The sequence below is a fragment of the Podarcis filfolensis genome, assembly GCF_964270895.1.
Source record: "Podarcis filfolensis genome assembly, chromosome: 3".
Lineage (NCBI taxonomy): Eukaryota > Metazoa > Chordata > Lepidosauria > Squamata > Lacertidae > Podarcis > Podarcis filfolensis.
In genome coordinates this window covers 91261607-91286303 of record NC_139606.1, presented here as the reverse complement: position 1 = coordinate 91286303, position 24697 = coordinate 91261607, and the positions used below count along the sequence as shown (strand labels likewise).

The window sequence follows — 24697 nt, the reverse complement described above, 5'->3', positions numbered from 1 at the left end:
TGCAGAGGGCAGAAGAGAGCCATCCCAGATCTATCACTAGGCGGTTGATAATTACACATCATCTCAGCAATTATCAAGCCTGCCCAAACTTCCCTCAACAGAAGAATAAGGTATTTTATTTATTAACAAATGTCAACCAGCAATAGCCTGCCCAGTGCAGGTGCTTGGGAGAGGCTCAGAAATTAGATCACAGCCCAACTTAACTTCTGATATATTAAGAAAACGTGGGCGTCTACCCTAGGATAAGTAGGGATGAAGGGTCTAAAATTGCCCCTCCCTCGTCCCCAGAAGTTTAGGGCTGCCACCCTCCCCTTCCCCCTGGCAGGGAAGGGCCTGTGCTTTAGCACCCACAGAACCTGCTGAAATTTAACTGGGCAGCTTCTCCCCACCCACGCGCACCAGGAAAGCGGCTGGATTTCTGCCAACTCATACAGCTGTTATAGACTCGGTGCCTCTGAAGCCATTAAAAAAACAGTTGTAGAACAAAACGTGGCCATAAAATAACGGGCCCATTCGAGATTAGAACTACAGGTGGCGAAAGAGTGCAAGTAAGTTGTTTCAGAGTCGCACAATTCAGGGAAGTCGCCTCCACTTGATAATAAAGAGAAAATGGAAGCCAGGTGAAGAGAGGACGGAGGGGACTTGCCTGAAGTCGAAGGGGCCGGGAAGAGGAGCCGGGAGGGAGGCTTAGGTGGGTGCCGGGGACACACACACACAAAAAAACACCTTGGCCACAACTCACACACACTTTAAGAGAGCAGGAAGTGGCTGGGAAGCAGCCGAAGAGGAGCTGCTGCTCTCCCTGCTGGGCAGGGCAAAGGACCCCCCCACCCCCACTTTCCCCCTCCTGGCCACGGGTGGCGCCTCTGCTTTAATTCCTCTTTCGAGGAGGAAAGCCCGCCCGGTTACCGCCGCGCACAACCCCTTGGCCAGAAATGGCCCCGTCCTCCGTTACCTGAGCCACCAGCTCTGCTAAGTGGGAACGACAAGGGCGCAGGTGACCCCGCCCCGCCCCCGTCGCGAATGCAACAGATGACTTGCCCGAGCCGCGCATGCGCCCCCGTTATGTGGACCAGGCCCTGCCCTACCCACCACTCCTCGGTGTGAGTCTTCTCCCTCCACCTGCGACGAGCCTTGTTGTGGCCTCAGGAGAACGGCCTTCCCTGGCGGACACGCCCTTGGGCACCACAGGCAGGCCGCGCGCCGACGTGCTTCCGCCCGCTTTCTGTAAGGTGACAACGAGGCTGTGGTCGTTGCGTTTGTAAATTCTTCGCAGGTGAGGCGGGAGGAAACAAGGCAGCTGCTGCTTCGCTGGTAACTGATACCACAGACGCAAGGCTCGTTTTCAAGTATAGGTCTACCTGCTGCCGTTTGCAGGCTGTACGAAGATGCGAGTGTTTCGTGGCTCCTTCACCGGTTTTGTATTCTAACAGGAGAAGCTCTCGATATATATATACAAAATAAAATGAATTGTCCAGTAGCACCTTAGAGACCAACTAAGTTTGTTCTTGGTATAAGCTTTCGTGTGCTTGCACACTTCTTCAGATACCTAAATGTGCATGTGCACGAAAGCTTATACCAAGAACAAACTTAGTTGGTTTCCAATGTGCTCCTGGACTAATATATATATATATATGTATATATATATATATATTTCGACTGCGTCAGACCAAAACGGCTACCTACCTGAAAGGAGAAGCTCTGTGACCTTATTTAAGGTCACATCCCTTCAAATTCATTGGAATTGGATTTGGTGGTTCTACCTAGTGGTGTGGGGAAAACAACCTACACATGCTCAAAAGTACTCCTAACTTCATTTATCTGGACATAATCCCCACTTAATTCAGTATGGCTTCCTTCTGAGTAAACATGGTTAGGATTGTGGTGTATTTTGATTAAGGTGGGACGAGAGATATCCATTTTCTCTACAACATGTATAATTGTATAAGGGGAAGTTTCCTTCCTCTCCCATGATCCTAAAACTCAGGACCATTCAAGGAAGCTGAATGCTGGAAGGTTCAAGACAAACTAAAAAATTGTCTCATCAGCTGTCTTTCTTACCAGCTAATGCTAGTAAAAGGTGCTTCTAGCCTCCAGTGACAGGATCTAGGAGCACCTCCTGAATACAAACTTGCTCCTTTAGAGGGAGTACAAGTTGATTCAGAGCAAATAACTGGTTGGTCTCTGAGACCTGGGAAATGTTCTCTGTCTGAGTCTTGCCAAGTTTCAAGCTTAGTTTATGGGTCCTCATCCAGCCCACCTATGCACTGATCCAGGTCTTGCACATCCTCTCCTGATTCAGATGTTATAGAGAAATAGAGCTGAATGTCATCAGCATAGTGATGACACCTCACTCCAAATCCCCTAATGACAGCTCCCAACAGCATCACATAGATGTTAAATAGCATTGGAGACAGAATAGTGCCCTGCTGCACCCCACAGCACAAACACAAGGTTACAACTAATCACTGTAAGCCCATCTGTTCCTCAATTTGTGAACAGAATTGCTTTTGTTTGGCATTGTTTTTCTGGTGGCAAAAGCAGCATTTGCTCACTAGTTAGCAAGCACTTTTCATTTCTGGGAATAAATGAAAACGTAGTGTCTGTGACATGGGTCAAGACTCTCTTAAATCCTTCTAACCATTTTATTTTGAAGATACCACATACCCCCCGAACAGCTCTTTAACACCCAAGGAAACTAAATGTGCAAGTGCATTTGTGTGACTTTCTTCATATGTGGCTTAGATTACTGGACACCAGGACATACAAATTTCAGATAAACCTCACTTTTCCATTTATCCTTCCCAGCAGGATTTTCCTCTGTGGGTCAGCGCCCCTGTAGGGTGTACATATCCTCAACATTTTGGGCACCAGGTGGTACGAGGAGTTACCACTTACATAACTGCTCCCTGTGGTCACAACATTTCCACTACACAGGCATTTTGTTTTTTCAGAGTGGTGAATGTTGAACTGTGGCCAGATTAGCTGTTAAATGCTTTCTTGTTGAAACCCTGATTAATAGATCCAATTCATTTTCTTGACACTTTACTTCCAGATCCTTTTGAAGTTTTCGTCACACGATATGCTTCTTAGATGTAAACCATTGATGCTTTACATGTACCTTCATAACATAAAGTGATAATATTACACAAGTACCATACAAATCAGATTTTTGCACTCATCTGTAATACTGAGCAGATGCAAGCCAGTCTTTCCTGTTACATGAACATTAGGCTGTAGCCCAGACCAGTCTGAGCCAGCTCAGAAGGCACCTGTATAATTATCTATTGGATTTTGCTATTATTATTTAGAATTTGAATTAACTTGACATTCAAAACATGCTGTACAAAATGTTTTTGCCCAGATCTACCAATATCAAGACAAAGGTCTACCAGGCTTGCATGTTGAGCACACTGCTTTATGGTAGTAAGTCATGGGCAAATTACACTCGCCAGGAGCAACATCTCAATGCCTTCCACATGCACTACATCAGGAAGATTTTGGGCATTGCATGGCAGGACAGAGTCTCAAACAAATATGTGAATATGATCAAGCCCACATTCCCAGCATATTCGCACTCCTGTCTCAGCGACGCCTGCACTGGCTTGGTCATATTTACAGAATAGAAGATGGCAGGATCCCCCAGGATGTGCTCTATGGGGAGCTGGCTTCAGGCACAAGGCCTGTTGGCAGACCAACTCTCTTATAAAGACATCTGCAAACTTGACTGGCGACATTAACCCCACTGTGTGGGAATCCCTTGCAGTTCCTGAGACAGTTACGTCATGCATCCACAGCAATGACCAGAGGAGGAATGACTGCTGCTGGGAGGAGCGCAGAAAGAAGAAACACCATGGTACACCTGCATCAGCACAATTGGATGCCTTCATCTGCCCCAGCAGCTTCTCCCTTATCAGTCTCTACAACCACAGCAGGTGCTGTAACTCTCAAACCGTTTCACTCTACTCCCAAGTCACATTTCATTGTCTCCCAAGACTGACAGATGCCAACAACAACAGCTCAGGCCTGGAAGCCAACCCTGTATGCAAATTCTTTAATCGCATGGCAATATTAAAAGGTTTCATTTATGCATGACAGAAAAAAATATCTGTCTGTTTTCCTTGCTCTCTATTCTGAAAGCTCCGCTGCTATCTGACCCCAGCTACCTGATCCGCACACAACACTACAATACTCTTTTCTTCTTCAAGTTGCTTAGAACTTTGAATGGGAGCATTTTGTTGTGAGCTTCCATTTGCACAGTTCTAATTTTAATAGTACAGATGCTCGTGTTGTTAACAGCTCTGCAGTGACAGTAATTTAATTCACACCTCCTTTGCACTTTAGGAAGGCAGCATGAGTTCCTACTGATAATCTCACAGAACATACCCAATGCGGTGAACACAGGATAGTGCTGCTCTTTGAGGTAGGCAGGGAGCTCTTGTTGGTGTGACATATGCAGTGTAGCTAGAGGCAGCAAAGGGATGTGAAAGTGAAATGTATGATTACATTATTTTAATAAGATAGGGAGGTGCCTGCTCCCATCTCCCCCCAAAGGAATGACTTTAGCACAGGAGTGGGGAATCTGTGGCCCACCAGATGGGGTTTAACTTCCAACTCCCGTCGGCTTCATCTAGCATGGCTGATTGGGAAATGTGATGGTAGATGTAATTCAGTGACATCTGGGGGCCCACAAGTCCCCACACCCCTACATTAGTAAAACAGAACCAAACCAGACCACAGAAGAATTCCACTGTAATCCCATATACTTTGCAGAAAATGTCTCTTGGATTCTCTTCATTCAGGCTGGCTATAGTTCAGAATAGTATGATAAAACCATTCCAGATTTGTAGTAACTGAAAGCACAAAATGAAAGAGCTGGCACAGAAATTCTCACCCATGAATCCCCTCTTTTCCCACCCCGCATTCTTACCCGACTGCACAATTTTAGTTTCTTTCATTGTTACATCTTTGTGTTGGTTACTTTGCCTCCCTGAACTTGCTTTATACTTCATTTCTATAGGGTGGTTGCTCCTGCTGCTGCTTCCACCAAGCAGTGCTGCATTCTTAGAAGTTATTTCTTTCTCTGCAATGCTCCCAGGCCTTGCCACCGCCTTTATCACATATAGAGTGTGTGCATTCTCCTAGCACATGGGTATCAAACAGCAGTCACGTCTCATCAATCTTCTGTCTTGCAACTAAGCATATGACTAGTATTTTGTAAATTAACGCAGCACGGGGAAAGCACAAGCAACAACAGGATAGCTCTGCATGGCTTTCTTGGATGCATTTACAGTGTGTTGCAAGGTCATTTTTTATTGGGAACTGGTAATGGAAATTGTCATTGCTCAAAATGTGTTTAATTCAGATTGTCTGTTTAAGACAGATGGGGAACTGGCTGTGGCCCTTCAGATGTCTTTGGATTCCATGTCCCATCAGTCCCAGCCAGCTAGGCTAATGCTCAGATATTATGGGAGTTGTAGTCAAGCACAGCTTCCCCATCCCAGGTTAAAAAGAGTATATATGAGCCTGAGGGGTAAAGTCCCTTTGAACATGTGTAATCTCCATATTGTAAGATCTTAGTAAAGAGGTAAAAGAGGTTAAATCCCTTTGAACATGTGAGAGCTCCATAATCTCACATAGTTTGGCCCTAAATGGCTTGAAGAGATTGTTCCTAGAAATAATGACCCTCAAGCTGCCACCTGCATACACACACCTGTACTTAGTTTTGCCTTCTTTTTAATTATTATAATTTTATCATAGCTGATCTAACTATATGTATTAAATATGACTTTTTTAAAAATATAGGAAAGTCATTTTTTAAAGAATAGTGAAAGGAAAATCCTGAGTAAATCAATCCCCACAGGGTGAGCCCCAGCTTTAATAAATGGGAAGTTAATATATGTTAATTTCTCAAAGAGCTTTATTGTGACCCCTGGACATTTTTAAAGCCTTTAAGACTTTTCATTATGTCATACACAGAAGTTTCATACTATTGCTGGATCTTGAGTTCTAGAGTTCATGTAGGAACTGAACCAGTGTAAAAGGAAAGATAGTTGTGTATATATTTAGGCCCTGCCACACAAATGCTAAGAGAGAGAAACAGAAGTTATACTTTCTGTGAACACCAAAATACTACATACTTTGAGTAAATGTTTTTTAAAATCCTCTGAGTATGGAAGGTTCTGTCACTTAACTCAAGCAACTGTTCCAGAATCTAAAATGATATTATTGCTAATAATGTGTAACGGTCAGCGTATGTACTATTCATACCATATATGGAAATGTTACAGCAGTCTCTGTAATTTTTTGGCCAAGATCTAGCAACATGCCACCTCTTTCCTAATTTACAGTTGGAGAATTAAAGCTCTTTGCACTAACCATCTCGCAGGTCTTTAGCAGGAGACTTTCTCCACAATTCTTATTTAGATTGGTCTTTAATATGTATTTTGGCTGAGGTGATGGAGCCAGTACCTTCTAGGAGATTTAGAAATGCAAATCACCTTGTATTTTATTTGCATGAGGTTTGTGACAGGCTCTGCCTTTGAAGGTCTTTATTAATGTATCCAAATAACACCTAGTAGAAGTTGCTGTTATATGCAGAAGGACCTTTAAAGGGGGTGGGAATGAATAGAGCAGCATTTACTTTTTCCTTTGTTGGAACAAGAGACACATGGAGAAATTAAAAGTCAACAGAATTCTAATTAAAGGAAGAACTTTTCTTATGCAATGCATAATTAACCTGTGCAAATTGAAGCCACAAGATGTAAGAGGAAACCAAGAGCTTAGTCAAATTAGTCGCATTCAGAAAACCTACTAGCATGCCAATGAATTATAGGTGTAATCCACCACCTGCTGAAATCCATAGCAAGCCTCTCTCATTGCACCATTCTACATCATTTTCTAATTGTATAGATCTTCAGCTATGTTATATGCTGTTTTAAAATGACATATAACATAGATCCCTGTTAAAGTAATGCAACCTTTGGAAGCATATATCACTGATAGAACAAGATGTAATTTAACAATCAATAATAAACAATAATAAAATAGCAATAATAAAAAGCAGCCCAACAATATACATACAATAATCTGGCTGTCTTTCATTGCTCTGGTAAACTATGTATACATAAGTCAGGCAGGCAATGCTTACCAGGTCTTGGTATGCTGAACTTTCGTCTTGTCTCCAACCAGCAAAACCAAATGCAACTCCTGAGGAAAGAGGAAGTGAGCAATAGCTTGCTGAAGGAAAGTAATTAAGCTGTTGTGCTTCTTGTTCCCTGTTCTAAAAAGTGCCATAGAAAGGTCTTTTCTGCAGAAAACCCTGGCGCACTGCAATATAATTTAAAGCATAATTAAGTGCAAATAATTTGAAACATCTGACCCACGATTTTCTGCTGCAGAGTGCAGTCGGATGGGATATAGGTAATGTCCACTAACTGGTACAAGAACATGCACTATTTCATATAACCTACTTGAAGAAAAAACTCGGACTGCAGTAACAGTGACTTGAACTGTGCCACATTTTATGTTTTGAACACATGGTTTCCATGTTGGAGAAATATAATCCCTGAGGACAAATAATGCAAATTCTTCTTAAATTTACACAGGAGGAGGGTTGTAGCAAATAATACCCTCCCTTGATTCGCTACGAAAACGTTTGGATTTTTAAAATAGAAAAGCAGCATATAAATATTTTAAATAAAAACAAAGTGGCTTACAATAAAAATTATACAGTTGAATCAAACCTACATACACCTAAGACCACCAAAGAAGTTGCTGCCAGGGTGAGTAGAGCAGTTTTAAAATATAAAAATAAAAATCGGATGAAAAGAGCAGAACCACTGCTGATCGTCCATTATAAAAACCTTAGAGAGAGAAAGTATCTTAACCTGTTGTCTATAAGATGACAATGTTATCTTGCAGATGTGCCTAGGGAGGATATTCTAAACACATGATGCCTCCTGTGAAAAGGCCACCTCCCCAATCATCATCTAACCTGCAAGCAAGAACACTCTGAGAAGGGTTTCAAAAGCAAATCTTGACAATCAGAGTAATTTCTATGGGGGAAAGCAGCCCTTTCCAGTATTCAGAGTTGACTATTGGGTGTTTGGGAAGTCTGCATGATCAGGTTCCCTGCAGGGAGCTCAGTCAGGCCACTGATCCAGCCACATCTCTACCTCCCCTAATGATGTCAGGTGTGGCACAGGTGGACATGGTTTGGGGAAAACAGCCTCATAGACCACATTGAGACTCATGCCAGGCAAATTTGCTATGTGATATGCACAAGCAGGACTGAGCCACAACGAGCCTTGTGCTCCTGTGCTCCCTCCTCCCCCTACATGGTGTGAGGAAGAGTTCAAAAACTTTCTCTTCTGTTTTTACATACTGCGGTTTGCTTTGTCATGCCTGAAACCTGTGGCTCATTTAAAACAAACCAACTTCGAACAGTGGTTTTTGAAGCTTGAAAGTTTAAATGCTATAGTTAGTGTTTGTTTTTAGTCCATGGTTTATTAAGTTTTTCACATTCATATACAGTGGTACCTCGGGTTACAGACACTTCAGGTTACAGACACTTCAGGTTACAGACTACACTAACCCAGAAATAGTACCTCGGGTTAAGAACTTTGCTTCAGGATGAGAACAGAAATTGTGTGGCGGCGGCACAGCAGCAGCAGGAGGCCCCGTTAGATAAAGTGGTAACTCAGGTTAAGAACAGTTTCAGGTTAAGAACGGACCTCCAGAACGAATTAAGTTCTTAACCCGAGGTACCACTGTAATGTAACAGTATAGTCCCTTAGTCTCCCTCCTACCCAGCCTCTCTCCCTCCACCTGACCTCGTTCTTGCTTCCTCTTTTCTTTTTCTTTTCTAAGTCACTTTGCGTTGCCTGGAGCAAAAAAGCAACCAATAAATCTAATGATGATGTTAATGATACAGCATTTTCATCTCTGACATTCAGTTAACTAGCATGCTATACAGGAGGCATAGGCAAGCTCAGCCCTCCAGATGTTTTGGGACTACAATTCCCATCATCCCTGACCACTGGTCCTGTTAGCTAGGGATCATGGGAGTTGTAGTCCCAAAACATCTGGAGGGCCGAATTTGCCTATGCCTGCTATACAGTATTCAGGTTTGCATGCCTATATAAAGGTTAGGATGAATGAATGTCAGCAATGCTCTGTCGTAGTCCTAGATTAACATCCATTAAGTCGGGCAGGTTTTCCTCACTGCCCTGTGCCTCCCACTGTTTCTAGTTGTGGGTATTACTCAGTGAAGAGGTCCAAAAATGCACTTCCAGTCTCCCAGAAGCTTGATTTTATGTAGTTTATAGAATATAATCTTGTATAGTAGTTGCAGGAGGTCCTGTATCCAGTTTTCTTTGCTTGGTGTGGTCTGGGCTTTCCAGTATTGAAGGATTATTCATTTTGCTGCAAGTCTGGCTTGGTTGCATCTCATTCCTGCAAATGCAGTAAACTTTGGTATAGCCTATACATGGCCCATTGACAACTATGAAAAGCATAAGATTAAACATCAGATTAAATAAACTGAGGCACTAGCCACCTCTAGCAAATATGCTGTCATACTTTCTCTTGCAGATATGTTTGAAATGCTTATCTTTACAATTAGGTTTGAGCCTATCACACTTCCCACTTAACACATAGGATTTATTGATGAAAGAGAATGTGGTCATTATGCAAATACACACCTGCAACAAAGCAGGTGATCCTTATGGTATGGTTAGATAGCAAAAGCTAGTTTTACATTTACTGAAATGGCCACTATAAACTTTACATGTAGTCTTTGGCTGGTCTCTTATATTTCATTCTTTGCAGACACTTCAAATCCCTTGTCTGACATTTTAAATCCACCATGTAGATTCCAATACACATCACACAGAAGGAGCTCCTATAAAATGCCTGCCTTTTCTTGTTTGCATGACAAAAAGGGAATCGTAAATCCAGCAATTGGAGGAGATAATCACCACTGTGTGAAAAAGAGTTCAATCCACATTTTTTTCTTTCTAACTGAGCTTCAGCTGTTTGCCTAATAATTTTACGTTACCTGTTGAGCTCATAAATCTGCTTCCAATACACATTTGGCATTAAAGGGTTTTCTTTCTATTAGACTGGACATCAGACATGAAAGAAAGCACTTTCTAATCTAGGGTCCCTCACTGCAGTGCACCACCAGAAGAATGTATTTATCATTAATGCTTAACAGACCTTAACACATACCGCTTAAATCCATGAAAATAATGAGCAGGTGATTCAGAACTTCATTCACACTTTTGGGTAGAGTACTTCTGTGGTGGCAGCAATAGTCAAAGTTCATGCTTGCTTTGTAATTCCTGATTCTAAAAGTAGTTAGCTGTATTAGATAACTCTGTTTCTATTCCTTCAGAATACAAAAAAATGCTTTATGATCTCTTCCCTGGAAAATGGGCTATGAAGGTCTTTTTGTGTCCGTGCCTAAGGATTGGGTATTTCATCCTGCATTAGATTGCTTAAAAGAAAATACCGGTAATATTCAGGGGGTTTATTTCACAGGGTTTGAGACATCTAATACAGGTGCAGTTCAAGATTGCAACTTTGCATTTCAGTCAGGCTGTTTGGGCTATCCAGATAAATCCTGCTACTTTCACACAGTACAAAATTCTCTCATGGAAGACACCTTCCCTCCCTTTTTAAAACTTAAATTATTTGCTTACAGGGTAGCTGGGCATGCTACAAAGCACAGTGCTGGTGTGACTGAAGCCACCTGCCATCTTATTTTGTCCAGAGGCACGCTCTACATTTATGCAAATGTGTTTTGTGAGTCTGTGTTCTGAGTCCTTTAAGACTCTAGCAAAGCTCCTGCAAACAGGTGATAATTATGGTCAGGTGGTGGTGGGGATTCTTGTGAGTACACAACTGCCATGTAAGGACTACAGTAGGACTACAGTAGGTCATGACCAAAGATGTTTTACAATTACGGAGTTGTTGTTGTTTTAATTACATTTGCTTGGAATTGTACATTCCTTTTTATTAAAACCTCATTGAAAACCTACCATTCCAATGAACTGAAATTTATTTTTCATAGAAAGCATTGCTGAGTATAAAAGCATCAAACACTTATGCTGTGAACACATTACACAACACTACAAATTAAAACTCAGGTAGATTGTCCTTTTCTCATTTTGGTTTGAAACTGGTTTTGGGAGAAATGTATCAAGACAGAGTATTGCATAAGAAACAACAGGATTGTGGCTAATGTGTGTACTCTGTTTCTCAAACCAGTGGTGGGAGCACACCTGATGCAGAGTGTGGAAGAACAAGTGTTGGTGAAGGAAAATCAGCATGGCCTGCAAAAGCAAGTCCTGCCTCTCTAAAACCTTTTTGAGTGTCAACAAGCATGTGTGGCTAGGGGTGATCAGGTTGACAGTGTACACTTGGATGCTCAAATGCTCCTGAGTAAACATAATGGGATAAGAGTACAGATTCTTTTGGGTCAGTAACTGACTAAAGAGCAGGAAGCAGAGAGTAGTAATAAATTGACAGTTCTCATACTGAAAGGATGTAAGAAGTGAAGTCCCTCCAAGGATCCTTATTTGGACTGAAACTTTCATAAATGACCTGGAGTTTGGGGAGAACAGTGAAGTAGCCAAATCTATAGAAAACACCATATTATTTAGAGTGATAAAAGGTATTGAAAAGAGCTCTGAAAGGATATTTCCAAACTAGATGAAAGGACATCAAAACGGCAAATTCAGTTCAATGTAAACAAGTGTAAAGTAATGCACATTGGGGAAGGGGGTAAACCTAACTTCACATATACATTGAACTGAATTTGCCATTTTGACAAAATCCATTGAAGTTGAAAAGTGTCCCCTGATTCATTGACCTTATATAATGTAATGATGTAATGATATAATAAGGAAAGAGAGAACAATATACCATAATAATAATAATAAATAGGAAGCTGAAGCAACTATGAGGAAAGGTTTTCAGTTTAGCAGCAAGTGAAATAAAGAGGAAACATGATAGAGGTTTTTCGAAACCATGGTTGGTGTGGAAAAAGTAGATAAGTTTTTCTTCCTCTTTCATAATACTAGGATTTTCCCATGAAGCGGAGCAGTGGAAGATTCAGGACAAACTGAAGCACTTCTACATACAGTGGTACCTCGGGTTACAGACACTTCAGGTTAGAGACGCTTCAGGTTACAGACTTTGCTAACCCAGGGTTACCTCGGGTTAAGAACTTTGCTTCAGGATGAGAACAGAAATCGTGCAGCGGCGGCACTGCAGCAGCGGGAGGCTCCATTAGCTAAAGTGGTACCTCGGGTTAAGAACATTTTCAGGTTAAGAATGGACCTCCAGAACGAATTAAGTTCTTAACCCGAGGAACCACTGTACAGAGCATAGTTATGGAATTTGCTTTCCCAAGATGTTGCGATGGCCACCAAGTGATTCCAAAAGGGATTAGACAAATTAATGGAAGGTAAAGCTAAGCTGTGATCCTGTATTTGCTATCTGCAGGATGAGATGCAGCATGCCTCTGAATACCAGTTGCTGTGGAGCACAGAATGGCTGAGGCAACCCAGTCAGATGGGCAGCATATAAATAATAAAAGTATTACTATTAAGGAAGGAAGAACAGCTGCTCTCATGCTCCGTTTGTGGGCTTCCTATAAGCAACTGGCTGGATATTGTGGGGAACAGGATGTTGGACATGATAGCATGGGCATAGCCAGGATTTTTCAGGGGGGGCAGGCATTTTGTTGCGGGGGCAGAACCTCAGTTTGCTATGTATTTTTATTGATTGGGGGGCAGCTGCCCCTCCCTGCCCCCCCTTGGCAACGCCCATGCATGATAGTGTATATGCAGTATGATCAAGCAGGGTTCTCCATATGTTCTTAATTTTTCATTAACTATGCTTTTTTTGCTATGAATGGAAATGTCACAGAGATTAACAAGACAAACGTTCCCCATATTAGAAGGATAATAACCCCCGAGGAAAGGAGTTCATTGTTGCTTTGTTCCCTCTCAAAGATGGTTGTCTTCTGTAATAAGTGGTGTTACTGCAGTAATGGGATTTTACCAGGTTTTTCTCCTGAAAAACGATGTGGTAGTTGAATACTGCCTTAAATGTCCAACCTGTATGTTTCAGAAATCTAACATTCAACCTTGCCTGGTTCAAGGAGATAAACTACTGAAGTGTTATGATTAATGACTATTAAACAGCAGCAGCAGCAGCAGCAACAACAACAACAGTGTAACTGTAGTAATTCATTAACTTGGCAAAAGAAAGTACTTGAACTAGAGAGATTGTTCTGGATAATTTTTTTTAATGTAGCTATTGTTAGGGGAATTAATATGTTACAAGTTATAATGTGTTCCATCTTTATGATCAAATTTAAGGAATTCTGTGTGATCCATGTAGCATTGAGCACATTGGCTATCTATGCGAACACCATAGATCTGCATCCGGCAGAAAGGCAGTTTAGTTGCTCTCAACACTGGTATATATCTCCACTTATATCCACAAGACTTTACATGATGTTTTCTGGGTTATGAAGCAGTACCTGATATTAATCTTATTCATAACAGCAATTGATGTGATTTACAAATGCTAAGTGGTCCAATAATTATTCCGAACCCTCCCGCCCTGCCCAGTTTATGTATTCACTGCACAAAAAAGGTGTCACAGCGCACTTCATAATGTTGCCATGTCTTTTCCTTCATGGAGATTCAGCAGACAACAGAATGACTGGAGGAAACCTGAGTTGTTTAGGGCCACAGAGAGCTTTGGGAACTTGTAGAGAGTCTTCTAAATATTTCTGTTTTAAGTTCAAATGCACTGGAAGGTGTTACTATAGCTTGGATGTATCAAAGGGGATGTAACACTTCCAAGCCCCCTGCCTCACTTCTGCTTGTGGAATTTGTAATGCCAGTGGGATCAGACTTGCTATATAAACCCACCACATTAGATCCCTTTCCCATTCAGGCAGCTTGAAACCTTGCAGAGCTGTCTCTTCTTCGCCAAGAACAGCTTGTGCTGAGGAGAGAGAAAGAGAGAGAGAGATTTAGGGGCTCTTCTCCCCACCGATAGCTAGGCAAAGGATGGCTGTGAATCTCAGATGCTTGGTAACCTGTGCTCTCATCATAGCTGCCACCGCGAATGGATTTACCCAGAAAGGACTCAAACAGATATTGCTGGATAAATTAGGGCTTCCTGAGGTCCCTGCTCTTCAGAGGACAGACATGGAAAATCTGGTCATTCCGGAAAATGCAAGGAATAAATACATGTCTATGCTGAAGCGCCGCCGAGAGAAGCGGAGAGCAATGCCAAGTCTAGCTGGTATCCTTAGAGGAATTCCTGGCAATGCAGGTAAACTTTGCTGTTATCGTCACAAGTAACTAAAAGCAAGTCAGTCCTAAACTGAAATCTGCATCTGGTCTAGAATTTTATAGATTCAGGCTGTGTAATAACTATTATGCAAATCACTGTAACAGTATCTCTGAGAAATGCAGACCTAAATTTATACCCAAAGATTAATTTTTCAGCTTAAGTCTCTCTGTATATACAATACATTTGTCCTAAATGTGATGATAAGGTGGTGCAATAGACTTGTTTAACAATTAAACAGGATTGATTTCAGGGAATGTATACCTCTTGAATAAGTTTCTCATGCTTCATGTTATTATGTATTATATTGCAAGTGGTATTCATAGAGTTCATCTGCTATTAGAAATTCACTGGATTAATTTGCATCCCTTTCCTGAAGGGCAGCACAGTCTTAAGTGTGCTTACTCCATATGTCAGAAGGACATCTTCTCAAGTAACAATGCAATCCTATCCATACCTGCGAAGAAATAAGCTATACTGAGTTCAATGAGGCTTGCAAGGGAAGTGGGTGCAGGATTGCCCACTCCTTAGCCTGCTTACTGTAGCTGTACTTCCTTTATCTATTTTCTTACATGTATATTCCATCTTTCTTCCATGATGGAACTGAAGGCACTGTACATGTAGCTTTCAAGCTACATGACTCCCATCCAGGCATTGACCAGACCAGGCATGCTTGCTTCAGCAATGTACATTCTGGGGGCGGGGGGGGGGCTGAAGGTTTAAAATAGGCATTAGGTGGGAAAAATGACTATATACTGTGTGGTAGCTGGTTTAACCATTAACTCACAGTGGCTCTAAGTATATAGGGAACCTCTTATTTATGGGTTCCATCCACACGGTGAGTTGTACTATTTCTCAACAACCAAGGGAGTGTGTGAGGAGTGTGTGACACAATTCAACTCACTGTGCTAGTGACTATGTGGCACATGGTTACTTAGTATATTATCTAGCACAATTATCTCTCTCTTTTTTTTAATGAAGAAAGGCACCAGAGGGACCTTTATATGATCTCTGTTTGTGTTTTATGTACTAAGCTTGCAATGCAGAAAGTATTGCAATCGGAGTAAAAAAAAGGGGGGGTAAATTTCCCACTGATTCCTGCTTTGTAGTTGACACAGTCCATACTAGCACATATTTCCATCACCAGGAGGGTAGGAGAGAGGAACAGTGTGGGATGAAGTTGCAGAGGAACAGTAGAGAGTGGATTCGCACTGAGTACCAATCTGCCATATCTTCAGAACTGATGTCCAGTAAATAATGTAACTGCAACATGACTTCATAGCTTTTGTAAACAACTCCTTCCAGTGCTAAGCTATTCTTAAGAAGATTTTCCTGATGCATAACTTAAAACCCTTTTTTCTGTTATTTTAAAATAACAGCCTGCATTTATACAGAACCAAAATACAAAATGTCCCAAACTGGAAAAACAACCTATTAAACTGTCTTTCTCTTTATCCACTGGGTTGCACATGAAGAAGATATGATTGATCTATCACAGGAATGAGGAACTTGTGACCAGCCAGATGTTGTTGGACTGACCACTGGACCAGTTGGCTGGGGCTGAAAGGAATTGGTGTCCAATAATATCCGGCGGGTCAGATGATTCCTCTCCCTATTCTGAAGTAATATAAAAGGAAAGTCTTTTTTTTAAGTGACAGACGAAAACAATGATGAATGTAAGTGTTTCTGTTGTTTCCAAATGCATAACAGATATTCCTGGAGACATTCTCTATTCGGACACCACCCGTCAAAAACTTATCTTCGACATGGAGGGCAGGATACCAGCAAACAGCGAAGTCACCATGGCTGAGCTGAAGCTTTTCAAAAAGCCCCTGGAAAGGAAACACCTGCCCATCAAGCCTTCTCATCGGCCAGTCATGAATGCCAGGGTGAGCGTGTACTGGGTGCAGCCCCAAGAGAATGGCACCAACCGGACCTCTTTGATTGATTCCAGGTATGAAGGAGGAGTCTAATCTAATGGCTCAGGACAGGTGCACTTGAATAGAACCACACTCAGCAGTGCTGTTTCAAGGGCAGAGGAGGCAAGCCTTCTCTCATGGTTTTCAAAATATCTTCATTTCCTTACAGTATTTCCCAGATCAGATCATTTATTAAGATGATCATCATAATTGTTATTTTCTTGAAGAGCTTGTCTGCCTAATCTATTGCTCTGCAATTACAAAAGCAGGGCTTACCTGTTTACCTCATTGTCAGGCATCTTAATGTACCCGGGGGGGGGTGTATAAAGAATTGTTACTTATAACGGAAGCCTTTATGCAGAAGTTCAAATCAAGAGCATGTAGTCTAGGCTTTTACAGCATTTCTAACCTAAGTGAATTTTATTTTGCCTTTTAAATTGAGGTGCCTTTTCCACCCAAGTTCAGAATGCAATAAATGAATAGGTTCTGAGATCAGGCAAAAGTCCTATTAGTTCAGTTCCTTGTTTGAAAACAGATATTGTATTCTCACTCATTCCAATGTTTTTCTTTCAATTCCAGTCTGTTATTCTGGAAAAAAAAGCTAGTAGATATCTTCCCCTATATGTTTTTTTATTCTAGGTTCTCTCTCCACTATTAACCCATTTTTTGTCCATTTAGGTTAGTTCCACTTATGGAGTCTGGCTGGAGGAATTTCGATGTCACCCAGGCAGTGCATTTTTGGCTAAAGACCAAGATGCAGGGGCCAATGCTCCTGGAGATCTGGATTGAAGGAGAAAGATTAGGCAGCTATGCCTCAGAAATGGCCAAAAGTGTGCACTTTACTTCTCAGGATCCTTCGGACAAAGCACTGGGCAAGCCTGAGTTGGTGCTTTATACCCTTAACCTGGAAGACTATGGGTAAGTTTCAAACTTTAATCATATTGGTGACCGGGGAGTTTTATTTCTGCCCTTTAATACTGAAGACAAACTCAGGCACAGTTAGCCCTTAAACCCAATCCAAACCATGTTTTCTCAAAAGTAAACTCAGTTGATTTTGCTCAGTATTTGCTCAGTATTGCAGTCCTACAGCATGACAATAGGCATGTTTACTTTCCTTGCTGTGTTTAGTGGGAGAATTGAGTTTTACAATGTGTACTTTTGGAACTGATCTTGAGATACTCATCCACCTCGCTTTTAAAAGATGCAATGGTTGCATTGGATATACAGCTATCTATACCGTGGTACACATAAATCCCAACATTCAACTAATTTCTTCCAAAAGCTGCTGATTACTGCTACATTCTTGCAGTATACTGGAAACAAACAATTACACAAACCATTATGAGAGAGAGAAAATCCTAACCCATTTGGGAGTAAGCTGCATTGAATTCAATAGGACTGACCTTGGAGTAGACATGGTTAGGACTGTGTTGCAAGTGAATCTCTCTCTCTCTCTCTCTCTCTCTCTCTCTCTCACACACACACACACACAGACACACACACACACACAGACACACACACACACAGACACACACAAACAAAAAGAATAGGTGAAACAAATTATGTTTGGTTCATTAAAACAGTGCCCAATGTTTTATTAGGGAGAAATACAGATTTTATCATTGCTAAACTGTGTGATGCAGTGGATAGAGTGGACCAGAGAGTCCAGCGTTCAAATCCCTGCTCACCTGGAGACCACTGGTTGAGTCTGGATCAGTTGGCATCTTTTGGTCCAGGGTTGGGGTACCTGGGGCCCTCAAGTTGTTGTTGGACTCCAACTCCCATCAGACCCAGCTAGTATGGTTAAGGATGATGGGAGTTGCAGTCCAGCTACATCCAGAGGGCCACAGGTTCCCCACCCCCATCTTAGGGTACAAACCAAACCGTCAGCATCAGGGCTTTGTGGAGTAGCAGGACGTTCACGTCCCTGCTGCTCGGCCCTTCAAGGGCAACCAAGGGGTGCAGGTGAGGAACAGAACAGTGGGGTCTAAAGTTGTTATGTGACAGCAGTGAGTCCAGTTCATGGCTCAGCCCTGCCTCCTCTCTGTCCTCAGAACACTCCATTTCATGGCTTTCCACTGTCTCCCTCTGGTTAGGCCTACTGCCCACCTACACATTTGGAGGACAGAAGGGGAAAGTTGACACCACCAGCACTGGCCAGTAGGAGGTCGGTTTAGTTGGAAGAAGAGTCACCTCCACCTAACCCAACCCTTCTTCCCCAAGTTTGGTATAAGGAGAGGTGGTTGGATTTCTCCGCCCTTCTAACCCACTTCACATAGTTGTTGTGAAGATACGTATGTATGAAGCCATGTGGGAAGATATCACGTGTGCCTCGAAAGGGTAATAGACAATCAAACACATACCAACACCTAAACACGAGAAGAATAAGCATGTTTGGGCCAGTTCTAACATTTGTTAGCTCCAGTCTGTCTCTAGCTCAGGTCTTTCCACATCTCAGACATAAAACTATCTGCTTTTCTTGGGCAGGGGACCTGGAGATTGTGAAGGAGGAACCCTGACCGAGAAGACTGCCTGCTGCCGCCAGGAACATTACATCAATTTCCGAGAGCTGACCTGGACACAGTATTGGATTATTGAGCCGGCTGGCTACCAGGCTTACCACTGTGTGGGTGGCTGCCGGCAACCCAAGAACTTGCTGCGCCATTTCGGCTACGGAGAGAGAACCTGTGCTGTGGTGGAGAGCTCTCCGCTCCCCATGATGTATCTTGTCAAGAAGGGAAACTACACTGAAATTGAGGTGGCAGAGTTCCCTAATATGATTGTAGAAAAATGTGGCTGCATCATGGACCATATAGCAGCGGTCTAGCCACACACCAAACACAGAATGGCAGAAAGGCAAGAGGTAGCCTGTTACAGGGTGCTCTTTTCCTCGTTTAGTTCTCCTAATTCTAACCACATATCACCCGTGGCACACTGAATTTGGTTGCTGGTCTTCTTCATACATTTGAACAATAATTTGGTTCCTCTCCTGTCATAGGTATACAATTTTGCAGTCGCAAATGCTGGTTCTTCCAATCTGGATAGAATTTTGCAGTGTATAACTTGTATGTCTGCCTTTCATGGCCACGATGGCTGTGCTGTACCTCCACTGTTGCAGATAGGATGCCTTTGTACAAGAGGTTGCTGGGAATCTCAAGTGGGAAGAGTGCTGTTGCACTTAGGTCCTGCTTGTGGGCTTCTCATAGGTATCTGGTTGACCACTGTGAGAACAGGATCCTGGACTAAATTGGCCTTTGGTCTTACTGGGTTCTTATATTCTATTTACTGAGGGTTTGTTTGTTTGTCGCTGGGCTATAATTTTCCATGGTAGAGCAGCAAAGTAGGATATAATCCCAAATTCAGTGAGTGATAGCAGTTTGTTAATGATAGTTGAAAGCTGTCAGCACCAGAGAAAGATTGCTGGAGTAGATGGATTTTTCACTGGTCCTTTATGACAGTTCTTCTGTCATGTGGTCTAGTGGTTAAGAGCTGTGGACTCTGGTGAACCGGGTTCACTTCCCCGCTCCTCCACATGAAGCTGCTGGGTGACCTTGGGTTAGTCACACTTCTCTCAGCCTCACTCACCTCACAGAGTGTTTGTTGTGGGGGAGGAAGGGAAAGGAGAATGTTAGCTGCTTTGAGACTCCTTCAGGTAGTAATAAAGCGGGATATCAAATCCAAACAACAACAACAACAACAACTCCTCCTCCTCCTCCTCTTCTTCTTCTTCTTCTTCTTCTTCTTCTTCTTCTTCTTCTTCTTTTCTTACTAACAAAACACCCATCAAAACAAGGGATAGTCATATGTATGATGAGAGGACAGCATCCTACAAGGAGCACTTTGAGATGAATTGCATGTGCCTCCAAGCAGAGTCCTACAGCACCTCTTGCAGGATCCCTGTGGGTAAAGACTAAGCCCTTGGTATCAGGGATGGAGGACAGGTTTACCTTCACTTGCAACTGTGTCCCAGAGTGCAGTGTAACTTTCTGCCATGGCTGTGAATGGCTGCAATTCACTCCTGTGGAGAAAAAAGTAAAGGGGTGTATTGAGGGTAGAGGTTTTCAAGCTTTTTGAGTGCACAGCTCCCTTGACCAATACCATTCTTTCTGCAGCACCCCTGTGGGGCTCAGGAGCCCAGTTATGTCACCCCTTTCCTGCCAAGCTGAAAGCCTCTCACCCTTTTTCAAACACCCTCCCTTTTGCAGTGTTCCCTCAGCCTCCTCTCCTCTCGCCTCTCCTTGGGAGTCCTCCAGGCAGCTGCCGCAGCTGCCGCAACCACCCCAGCCTCTGAGCCGCCTCAGCTCCTGGCAACCAGCACCCCCTGGCCAGTCCCAGAGGCACCATTTCTCTGGGGAGCTTGTAGCCAGGGCTGCTGCAATAAACAGCTGTGTTAGCCCACTTGCCCACTGAAACCAAAAGAGTTTTAAAAGTGTGTCACCTTTCCTGGATCACACCCATCATTTCCCAGCTGCACTGGTTTTAGTGGGAGAGTACAGTGTGTAGTTAAATATCCCCAGTTGAAATCAATGGGTCTTTAAAGTGGTCAGGTTTGACTGGATTGTGGCCATCTATAGATAGTGAACTGAGGTTGGCAGATTTGACTATTCAGTTGAACTTGCTCCCAGACCATGACCAACATTCTGTCCATTACAATCAGACCATATTATTATACCACAAACTATCTTAGGAATCATAAAAAGCACTTACCTATTAATAATATAGAATCCATATATATTCTCTGTCCTTATTTGCTATCTCCATCAGAAGGCTGATCTATGTACCTTATGGGTTAAAAAGTGAACCAAAAACCCTGTAATAAGTGGGACTTGTGTGTAAGGATGCTTGCTCCGTATGATTGCAGGATCTCGTCCTTTTCTATTTGTAACATACAAACAATGTGATTGATGAGCTTCCCCTGAATTTTGTACATCTTGACATACTAGGAAAAACAATAAAATATACAATGAATACGGTGGATTATTTTATTTGAATCTTTAAAAATATGCACACAAACGATTACTGTTTTATAATTTGGATAATGTAGTCTGTTTTGAATGGGGCTTCCAAAGCTTTAAAATATCCTATTTAAAACAAAAAAATAAAAACAAGAAAGGAACTAAAATCTAATCTTTGTAAGGGACTGCAAAACAGATGGATATGTGCAAACAGAATAAGTCTGTGGAACTGGCTGTAATTACCCAGAGGAACTTACTTCTGAGTAGACATGCCTAAGATGGCAGTGTAAGAAAAGTGGTGGTGGAGAGGCTGCAGGAAATTTATTTATTTTGTGTATTACATTTATATCTCATCTTTGCTCCATTGAGCTCAAGGTGGCTCCCCATTTGAGCCTCACAATGACCCTGTGAGGCAGGTTAGGCTGAGAAAGTTACTGGCCCAAGGTCACCCAGTGAGCTTGATGGTTGAGTGGAGATCTGAACCCTGTTCTCTCTGGTCCTACCCAGTGCACCACACTGTCTCTCCAAAGCATAAAGTAATCTGACATTCCCCTATATTGTTGTCGCAAGTAGCACACTTACATTTAGGCAATTACAGAATGCATTGCACCATCTCCACATCCAGTTGTAATCTGGGATCAAAGGAGTCGCAAAACATTTCCTTATAACCTAATTGTGACTGTAGCAAAGTTTTCTATGATGCTATTTGTGTCGTGCAAAGAAATTGGAAGTTGGCAACAAATTGGGCAAGAGAACAATATCAGGCTGTTTTTATATGTGACAACTGCAGCAAGGGTATTACTGGCACAGAAATGGAAGCAGGCAGAACTACCGACGAAGGAGGAATGGCAGATGAAACAAATGGACTACGCAGAATTGGATAAGATGACAGGGAGAATTCCCAACCAGCGGGACCAGAAATTCTTGAAAGATTGGACTAAATATGCAAGTTATTTGAAAGACAATTGTAATCAATTGTCTACGCTTGTAGGACTGCAAGAAGTTTTGTAAGGAGAACTATATGATATATTGCAGAAAAGATTTATGAGAACGGATTTTAAGTTATGGATTATTAAAAGTGATAGGTCGGATAACAAATGTAAGATTAAGAGATGAGGTTTGAAAATCATTAGACATGGCTGATGGAAGTCTCAGGTTAAAATAGCCAAAATGTTGTATAAGATGAGATGATCTGTTTGGAAAATATATGTAAAAACTAATAAAAATGTACGGTATATATTAAAAAAAAGAGAACAGTATCAGGTGCCAACTTCACAAGTGTTCAATAGAACTAATCATGTGAAAATTGGCCTGTGCCGCATCCTTTGAATACAAAGTACCAAGATCTGAAATCTAGTTGACACTAGATATGTGTCTTGTTGAGCAGATCCAGGACCCACTATATATTCAGTTTGGTATTTTGGATAGCAATGAGTGTGGGGGGGGATGGGATGAACAGAGGAATGCAGGAAGCTGTCTGATAATAAATCCAGTATTGACTGGCAGGTAGGGAATTTTCCCAGCCTTACCTGGAGGTCATGAGAATTTGACTAGGGCGATTTGCATCCCAAAGCAGATGCTGTCCCACAGACCTATGACCAAAGTATATGTCATTACTGAGTAGGATTCTGCCTTTATTAGCATTAGGAACTTCAGTTCCAGGTGTGGTCTGAAAGCTGTGGGTAACAAAAAGAAAGCTTAACAATGGACACCCACCCAGGACAAGGTAGCCAGTTATAATGCTCAAGTCATACATCACAAAGGCAACACAAAGGTGGGAGGTCCGTTCTGATTGGTTTCCACAAACCCTTAAAGCTGGACACTCTATACAGTATCTAAGTTTAAAATGTAGAGATTAGATTATTCAATGCATTCACACTTTGATTTTATTTTGTTTTTGTTCAGGAACCTTTATTCCATTCAGCTGACATGCTGCATTTTGAACCTTGGCCAATCTTACTAAAAGATGGTTTATTAATGCAAACAAGCATTTTATTTAAAGAGAGCATAAATCAGGATGGATTCTTAGGTTCTGCAAGGGACCTCACCACTCATGTAGAGGCTCACCCTTCCTTCTGTTGAACAGGAAGGAAAGACTAGATATAGGGGGTGGTATTCAAATAAATATTTGCACAAGTGCATGGTAAATGCAACTTGAAAAATGTGGCCTGGGGGATGCATTTTACTTCTAGCAATTACCCCAACTTCACTTTCTCCTCCACTTCCTTTAAAAAAATTAATTTCTTTCTGTGCCTTTGCCTGTGACGTCTTGCTGTCTTTTAGTATCTGCCTAAATTATAGGTGAACAGCCTTGCTGCTTAGACATTTTTTTATTTGAGTGATGAGGAACTCTTCTAGGAGAAGACAAAACATTGTCACTACGCATTGTCAGGTTACATTAGACTCCCTAGTTAGGCCCTACTAAAAATAGAATCCCAAAGGATAAAAATTTCCCCACTCTAAACATAGCATGAATAGAAAGAATTTTAAAAAATAAAATCTCGCTGAGGTATCATTTATATCATTCAACCTCCTTTATTTCATTGGGAGAGTTAAGTGCATGCATAAATCTCTCCTCCTGAAATCAGCATGGCTGAAAAGTCTTTAAACTTGGCTGGACCATACTTTTGGACCTTACTTCTCTCTGTTGTAATTCTTTTCTTTAAAATTGTCCCAAGGATATGACTAAAGAAAAGAAAAAATTAGAGAGGGAAGCTGCATTAACAGTGAACATTTATTTAAGATTGTTACTGCGGAATAAGATGCATTTATTATTGTTTTAAATAAGTATACCACCACCCTTCATTTGACTCCTGCCAACCTAGCAGTTCGAAAGCACGTCAAAGTGCAAGTAGATAAATAGGTACAGCTCCGGTGGGAAGGTAAACGGCGTTTCCGTGTGTTGCTCTGGTTTGCCAGAAGCGGCTTAGTCATGCTGGCCACATGACCCGGAAGCTGTACGCCGGCTCCCTCAGCCAATAAAGCGAGATGAGCACCGCAACCACAGAGTCGGCCACGACTGGACCTAATGGTCAGGGGTCCCTTTACTTTTGCCTTTTACCCTTCGTTTGAAGATCGCAGGGCGGTTCACAACAGAAAAATACAAAATAAGAATACAAAATACATAATAAAACAAAAACCAACCAATAACACAAACACGTTTAAAGGGCCACAGAATGTTAATCAGCCAAAGGCCCACTCATAGAGAATTTTTTTTTTCCAGATGCCTAATGAAGCTGCCAGGTGACCCTCCCTGGGGAAAGCATGTCACAAATGGTGAACCACCACAGAAAAGGCCCATTCTTGTGTTGCTACTAGTCCAGACCTCACATTTGATGGAACTTTATATCTAATGACTATTAACATGTCATCACCAAGGGATGGGTGAGGGAGAACTTCTAAGTCAGGAACTGGTACTTCTTGGTAAGCAGAGGGCCTTCT

The 24697-nt window shown here is 42.1% G+C and overlaps 2 protein-coding genes and 1 long non-coding RNA gene across 15 annotated transcripts in view; 1 reads left to right on the top strand and 2 right to left on the bottom strand.

Annotated features, from left to right (window-relative positions):
• TMEM63A (transmembrane protein 63A) overlaps window positions 1–7271 on the bottom strand; it is a 32852-nt gene extending 25581 nt beyond the window's left edge. The window contains exon 1 of one of the 3 annotated variants that reach the window (XM_083604510.1): window positions 7151–7271. The gene's annotated coding sequence lies outside the window, so the exon portion shown is untranslated. Of the gene's footprint in view, window positions 1–955; window positions 1081–7150 lie in introns of those variants that run through there. The other 2 variants (XM_083604507.1, XM_083604508.1) reach the window with 2 other exon arrangements.
• Window positions 10–19789, top strand: LEFTY1 (left-right determination factor 1). Of its 11 annotated transcripts, none has more exons than XM_083604591.1 (8): window positions 10–620; window positions 3056–4423; window positions 12090–12153; window positions 12395–12475; window positions 13395–14364; window positions 16093–16336; window positions 16980–17219; window positions 18789–19789. In XM_083604591.1, exons 5-8 carry the CDS (start codon window positions 14097–14099, stop codon window positions 19126–19128), a joined length of 1092 nt encoding a protein of 363 aa, XP_083460717.1. In that variant the 5' UTR covers window positions 10–620; window positions 3056–4423; window positions 12090–12153; window positions 12395–12475; window positions 13395–14096; the 3' UTR covers window positions 19129–19789. The 11 variants fall into 11 exon arrangements, with proteins under 11 accessions (XP_083460717.1, XP_083460718.1, XP_083460722.1 ...); XM_083604592.1 differs by lacking the exon at window positions 10–620 and adding an exon at window positions 1097–1227; XM_083604596.1 differs by lacking the exon at window positions 10–620 and adding an exon at window positions 1108–1232 and having other exon boundaries at window positions 3767–4423.
• Window positions 19790–21156: 1367 nt separating this feature from the next.
• Window positions 21157–22957, bottom strand: LOC310758424. The gene is made up of 2 exons (XR_014545769.1): window positions 22786–22957; window positions 21157–21240 (listed from the first exon to the last, which is right to left on the bottom strand). It is a non-coding gene; the product is annotated as an uncharacterized lncRNA (long non-coding RNA).
• Window positions 22958–24697: the final 1740 nt, after the last annotated feature.

Coding starts and splice junctions, on each gene's coding strand:
- LEFTY1 (XM_083604591.1), top strand. CDS start 14,097: ATGGCTGTGAATCTCAGATGCTTGGTAACCTGTGCTCTCATCATAGCT. Junction 16,337..16,979: donor ACCTCTTTGATTGATTCCAG/GTATGAAGGAGG, acceptor TTGTCCATTTAG/GTTAGTTCCACTTATGGAGT. Junction 17,220..18,788: donor CTTAACCTGGAAGACTATGG/GTAAGTTTCAAA, acceptor TTTCTTGGGCAG/GGGACCTGGAGATTGTGAAG.